The sequence below is a fragment of the Bison bison genome, unplaced genomic scaffold (assembly GCF_000754665.1).
Source record: "Bison bison bison isolate TAMUID 2011002044 unplaced genomic scaffold, Bison_UMD1.0 scf7180017864456, whole genome shotgun sequence".
NCBI classification, from domain to species: Eukaryota; Metazoa; Chordata; class Mammalia; order Artiodactyla; family Bovidae; genus Bison; species Bison bison.
The window spans coordinates 62,888-69,630 of NW_011495018.1; the positions used below are offsets into that span (position 1 = coordinate 62,888).

A 6,743-nucleotide genomic window follows, 5' to 3' on the forward strand; every position below is an offset into this window, starting at 1 on the left:
GCCAGCAGTGCCCTGTCTTTCAGACAAGCCGGCGTCCACTCTGGGGGCCCTGGAGGGCCCGGGGGACCCGGGGCCCCCCTCCCTGCAGGAGCTGCAGAGCGTGCGGCAGCTGGAGACGCTGGCCCGTGCCTACACACTGCTGGCCCTGGTGGTGACCCCAAGCGGCGCTGGCCACCAGGACTACTGCCTCATGGCCTATGCCTTCCTGCACCGCATCTGGCAGGTGAGGCCCCTGCCATGCTCCCTGGGGTCCTGGTCTCTCCTGGGACCACGTCCTTCCTCTCCTACCCAGCGCCCCCTGCCCCTGGCTCTGGAGACTTGAGGGGGCTTCCTCCTCTGCAAGACTCAGGCCAGCGCCTTTGCCTAACCACCCTCAACACCTTCCTTCCCACCGCACTGCCCCTGGGCTTCCAGAGCCTTCTCTGCGCCCCTTCACATAGCCGCCTTTCTACCGCCTGTCTACAGGGTCCCCAGGGCAGCTCCTGGTGGCCTCGTGTTCTCAGGAACCTCCCTGGGCTGTGACCCCCAGCGGGACAGCGTTAGCAGGACAGGCCTCTCTTCTTGGGGCAAGTTCGCCCCCCGCCCCCAGCCATGTGATGGGGACAGCAGGGCCATCGGCGTTTGGCAGCGGGAAGGGTGAGGAAGGCCATCCTTGTCTGCAAGATGCCCCTACCCCCACCCCCTGCAGTTCTTTTAGGAGAACCATTAAAAGTCACTCGAGTGTGTTCTTCATGGAAGACGTTAATTTATTTTAGGAACTGACAAACCCTTCTTAAGGGTCAGCCACGCGTATCTGCAGGCCCAGAGTCCTGGAGGAAGTCCCCTGAGTGCTCACGGCCCGGCCACGCGCAGCCGTAGGGTCCTCAACCCGCCCTCAGATCTGCATGGGGGGAGGGAAACCCAGCTCTGTCATTGTTGTCGTTCAGTCATGTCCGACTCTTTGCTACCCCACAGACTGTCCTTCACCACCTCCTGGAGCTTGCTCAAACTCAGTCCGTCGAGTCGGTGATGCCATCCAACCATCTCATCCTGTGTCATCCCCTTCTCCTGCCTTCAATCTTTCTCAACTTCAGAGTCTTTTCCAAGGAGTCAGTTCTTTGCATCAGGTGGCCAAAGTGTTGACGCTTCAGCTTTCGCATCAGTCCTTCCAATGAATATTCAGGACTGACTTCCTTTAGGATGGACTGATTGGATCTCCTTGCAGTCCAAGGGACTCTCAAGAGTCTTCTTGAACACCACAGTTCAAAAGTATCAGTTCTTCGGTGCTCAGCTTTCTTTACGGTCCAACTCTCACATCCATACATGAGTACTGGAAAAACCATAGTTTTGACTAGACGGACCTTTGTCAGCAAAGTAATGTCTCTGCTTTTTAATACGCTGTCTAGGTTGGTCATAGCTTTTCTTCCGAGGAGCAAGCGTCTTTTCATTTCACTGCTGCAGTAGGACATTAGCATTGCAAATTTGGATTTCTTTTCACAGGTTTCTTTCTCAACAGCAGGAAAATCCACTTCAGAAAGTAGAATTTCAGCGGTAGCAAGCTCACACTTGCTGTTGCCTAAAAAAGAGAAGGAGAAAAGCAGAGACAGAGACAAGGAGAAGATCAGAGACAAGGAGAAGGACAAAGACAAGGGGAGGGACCCGAAGCAGGTGACCGCACCCTCTGGGCGGGCAGGATGCACCCCAGCGCCCCTGCAGGCCCTTGTGCCAGAGGCTGGGCCTCGAAGGGCGAGGAGCCCTGGTTCCTCTGTCCGCTTTCCTGCCCTGGGAGGTGGGGCGGCCTCAGTGCCCCTGCCCCAGGTGTCAGGAGGCTGACACGGGAGGGTCTGGCTTCGCCCTGGTGATCAGCTGCTTTCCCGGAGCCCTGGCCGTACAGGGCAGGGCAGCACTTTCTCTGCGTCCCGTGGGGGCCTGTGCATGTCAGTTCATCAGCTGGAGGGACTGCCCCAACCCTGGCCATCCTGCCGGACTGGGGCTTCAGGAGACACCCCGCCTCCTTCCCGCAGCCCTGCTGAGCTGGGATGTGTGGGTGGGGGTCATGTCCAGGGCACAAGGCTCCGAGTGGCTGTGGGAAGTGGTGTCAGCTGTCATCTGTGGCTTGGGTGTCTCCAGGGAGCCCCACCACACCCATCCCCAGAGGGGCTGCCTGCCCAGGGCTCACGACCTCTATTCCCACGGGGCCCCCTGGGTGTCTGCCTCTAGCTCCACCTCCCAAAGCAGAGCCTGGCTTCTTGCTTTGCAGTCCCAGAGCCCTGCTCCTGGCAAATGCCTCGAAGACTTGCCCTCAAGCCTAGAAGAGTGGGCTTCCTATGCCTGCCCTGAAGAAGTCATATCTGTATTCAGACAGGATCAGAGCGACTTTACCATCAACTCGTCAACTATGCAGAAGCCGGTGAGTGGACTCAGCGCCTCTCCCCCAGGCCCGCGTCCCCGCATCCAGCCTGCTGGGCTGTCTGTGGGCCCAGAGGGTGTCGGGCCCCAGGCCCCTCCGCGGGCACCTGTGCTGCATGCTCCCCGCGCAGACCACACCCCTGCGCCTGTGGTCCAGCTGCACACCAGGGCGTCTGGTGCTGCTGAGTGCTCCGAGCAGCGGAAGGGTCTTCCCCACAGCTCCGGAGGCACGGGTTCAAAACTTGGGCTGCCGTCAAGGGCTCTGCAGGCCGCACTGCCCCTTGGCGCCCGGGGGGTCCTCCCTGCCTCCGCCAGCAGCTGGGCTCCCAAGTGTGTGCCGTGAGGCCCCCCGCTCTGCCTCTGTGCGCACGCGGCTTCTCCTGTGTGTCTGTCTCATCTCCCAGATAATTTTGGTAATTTGTCCATAGGTTCTTTGGATTTTACGTGTGTATGCAAAACCTGCATCTCATTTGCAAGTGTCTTCCCTAATTTGGCATTGTGACACTGTTCCCTCGCCTCATCTTACCTGCCTGCTTGCCTCCAGCTCAATACCACAGGTGGCGAGGCCTCCTGGTCTTAGCAAGACTCCGTGTGACTGATGCTGTTGGAGGTTCATAGATGTTCTTCACTGGTTAAGCGAGTTCCTTTATTTCTATTTGCTAAGAGTTTTAAGCTTAAACAGCTATGAAAGTGAAAGTCATTCAGTTGTGTCCGATTCTTTGCGACTCCATGGTCTATACAGTCCATGGAATTCTCCAGGCAGGCCAGAATACTGGAGTGGGTAGCCTTTCCCTTCTCCAGGGGATCTTCCCAACCCAGGGATCTAATCCAGGTCTCCTGCATTGCAGGCGGATTCTTCACCAGCTGAGCCACAAGGGAAGCCCCACAAACAGCTATCGATTCTTATCAAATATTTTTCTCCATCTATTCAAATGATAATTTTTTTCTCTTTCATTCCTTCAACTTGGTTGAGATGTATTACTCATTTCATTTATCATCAGGTTCAACAGGCTAATGTTTTGTTTGGGGTGTTTGTCTCCATGTTGATGAGAAAAGTTGGTGTTGAGTTTTCCTTTCACACCCACATGCTTGTCAGGATGGGGTGAGAAGTTACACTGACTCCAAACTGTTTTCTGCTCCCAATGCTTCTGACCCGAGGCACATGGGTTTCCACACAGCAGCCAGTGCCCAGCGCCCCCGGGGACACCAGCTAGGGGACCACCTCACTGAACTCGGCTCTGACACTTAACCACCGGGTCAGTGTGGCCCCCAAGGATCAGGGCTCCCTTGAGGCCTGCCCCAGCAGACCCCCGTCATGAGCATCGGGTCCCCAGGCCACCACATGTCTCTCCAGTGTGGCCACCATTTGGGGTCCCGGGCTCCTCCCCAAGTTTGATATTTGCTACGCCGGCCCCCAGACTTGGGTAAACTTTACTTAGCAGATACGCTGGTCTGCTATAAAGAATGTTGTAATGGATACAAACAGCCCGATGAGGAGGTCTGCAGGGCAGGTCTGGAGGGTCCCAAACTCGGGAGTGTGTCTGTCCCCAAGGAGCTGGGGGCCAGCATGCCCCTCCCTCCTGGCAGGTGGACGTGCTCACCAGCCCAGAAGCTCTCCAAGCCCGTCCCATAGGGGGATCACGTAGGTTCCAGGACAGGGCACGACCAGTCCTCTTGTGGGCCGTTGGTTCCTAACTTGACCTCCAGCCACTCCCCTCCCCAGGTATCGGGGGACAGGCCGAGGGTCTCACTGTCCTGCCATGTGGTTGGTTCCTCTGGCCGCCAGCCTGCCTCCTGAAGGTCTACAGGGACGGCCAGGAGTCCCCTCGTGGGTGTGAACTCGGGTGGGGTGAGAGGGTTCTAGGTGCTCAGTGCTGGAACCAGGAGCAAGACCAGACGCACGTGTCATATTTTCTTACAGCATCACACTGACCTTTCAGTCAGTTCCAAAGTGTTCCTTTTTTAAGCTCTTCTTGAGAAGAATTTGTATAAAATTAGCTATTATTTCTTCCTTAATTGTTTGGAAGAATTCCCTGGTGAAGACTTCCGGGCCTAGACCTATTTGTGAAGATATTAAATTATGGATCCACTTTATTTAATAGTTACAGAACACTTTCGATTTTTAAATTTCTCTTTTGTAGTAATTTTGGTGGGTTGTATTTTTCTAGGAGGCTTCCAGTGAATATAAAATATAAGATTTACTGGTATAATGTTGTTCTTAATATCCTGTTATTATCTTTCTAGTGTCTGTTAAGTCTATAAATGTTTCTGTCTCCCTCCACCCCCTTTCTTGAGCGGCCTCATCAGGAATATCAATTATTGGCCCCTCAAAAAACCACGTGCTTCCCAGGCCACCCAAACACCACTGGGCTTAAATGTGACAGGGCTGTTTTACTTCATTGCCCTTAAGGCTTCAGTGGGCCCTCAACTCCACCCAACAGAGGAAAGTCAGAGGTGCTGCGCAGGCTCTCCGCCGCCTCGGCGTCAGCCAACGCCCCGGCTCACAGCCCCGACACGCTGGGTTCACACATCTGACACCCTCCTTCTTGCGTGTCGTGGCCCTGGCATTTTTTCCGAGTTGTTCGCTCTTCAGTGCTTTAAGTGGATTTTTTAAATCGTTCATCCATATTTTTTAATTTTCCACTGAAGAATAATTGCTTTATCAAACCTAGTCCAACGTTATAAGAAGTTTTAAAGCAGTTGGTGGGTACATAAAGAAAACAAAGCCTCTAATTTGACTGAAAGCAGGTAGATTATTCTCGTGAGGATCTTCAGCTGTGCTTGTGCTAAAAAGTCTAGGAAATTGCACACGAGGAGATGAAAGCTAACGACGAAGCAGAGGCGGCAGAGAACAAGTCAGTGGCTCCCTCAACAGGCAGGAGTCCAACAGCCCGTGTGCGTGGCCCCGCGAAGGACAGAGTTCCTAGGGGAGGCCCTGTGAGCCGGGACCTAATCCTCCGCAGCCTTTGACCTCGCGTGTTGCTGTTTTGACGCAGACGTACAGTCTGTACTATCTGGACCACCTGGTGCAGGCCCTGCAGAAGATGTTCCTTCACGAGCTTGCAGTCCCGGTCCTGCAGCTGGGGGTGCTCATCGCAGCCTCCGTGGTTGAAAGCAAGAGCCTCAAGGATCTCTACCACCTGCGGTGGGTGCTCCTGCTGTATTTCAGGGAAGCTGGGAGACGTTTACATGGCTAAAGCGGACATTTGCCCAAAGCAACTAGAGACAAATCAGATCTTAAAACATTAATTCTGTGGTTGACTATTTATATAAATAATAGAGTCTCTAAGATTTGTAAAGCGGAATACATCGAAATACTTAAACATAAAAACATTTTTAAAGTTTCTACCTGGTTTTTAAGAGAGTATCATTATTTCAAGGAAATACACGCTGAAGTAGGAGAAGCAGAATAAAGGAGCATTGTGTCCACTCTCAAATAGGTCAGGAAAAAAATTACATATATATATAAATTTTATATAATTACACACACATAATTTTATATATTTACACACACTCCTAAGCTATATATAAAATTTATATATAAAGTAATTTGTATATATATTAGTATAACTTTTATATTATTGTATATGTAGATAGAGAACCTGGACAATGAAGGGTGTTCAGTAATTCTTTGTAGTGTTTGTGTAACTTTTCTGGAAGCTTGAAATCATTTCAAAATAAGAGTGTTTCGCACAAAAGTCGGAGCAGAGCTCGTTGGCTTGCAGTTGTGATGGGGTCAGAGCCCCACCAGGCCTTGTCTCCATCTCTGGAGGTGACCCTGAGACCCCGAGACTATAAATGTGTTGAGAAATCTGATGACGGCATCTGTTATTTTCCTCTAGTAACTTGGCTTAGCTTTAAAGATTATTGAAAACATCCTCAAATTATCTGTTCTTTTTCCGTTTGCCAATCTGTGTCAAGCCTCCTGAGCCCAGGGCAGCCTGACTCAGGGCTGACGCTCCTCTCACCCCCAGACTTGCCTTGGCTTGTTCCGACTTGAGGTTGAGGGAGGCAGCCACGTACCACGAGGAGGTGGTGGGGCAGGCCTACATCTGTGACGTGGAGCAGGCCAGGTGAGACGCTGCGGCTGTGCGGACCCCCTCTCCACTGCGGCAGGGCCCCCTGCTCTGACACCCCCGTGTGTGCCCCCCACTGTGGCATGGACCCCTGCTGTGGTGCCCTCCTCCCGGGCCCCCCATGTGGCACAGACCCCCCTGCTGCAGCACTGACCCCCCCGCCCTCTGCCTGGGCTCAATGCCGGCCCTGCTCTCAGCTGCATCTCCTGGGGCCCGGGGACCCATCTCCCACCGCAGGATGTTGGGGGCATCCTGGGCCCAGGGGCAGGTCATTACTCA

At 53.4% G+C, this 6,743-nt stretch overlaps 1 protein-coding gene across 1 annotated transcript in view; it reads left to right on the plus strand.

The window, feature by feature from the left end:
• CFAP46 (cilia and flagella associated protein 46) overlaps positions 1–6,743 on the plus strand; it is a gene marked incomplete at its 5' end in the record, with an annotated part of 97,130 nt that overhangs the window by 53,808 nt on the left and 36,579 nt on the right. Inside the window, 5 exons of the mRNA XM_010859553.1 lie at positions 24–223; positions 1,480–1,647; positions 2,240–2,389; positions 5,385–5,533; positions 6,363–6,461. Of these exons, the coding sequence (XP_010857855.1) occupies positions 24–223; positions 1,480–1,647; positions 2,240–2,389; positions 5,385–5,533; positions 6,363–6,461 (766 nt within the window). The remainder of the gene's footprint in view (positions 1–23; positions 224–1,479; positions 1,648–2,239; positions 2,390–5,384; positions 5,534–6,362; positions 6,462–6,743) is intronic.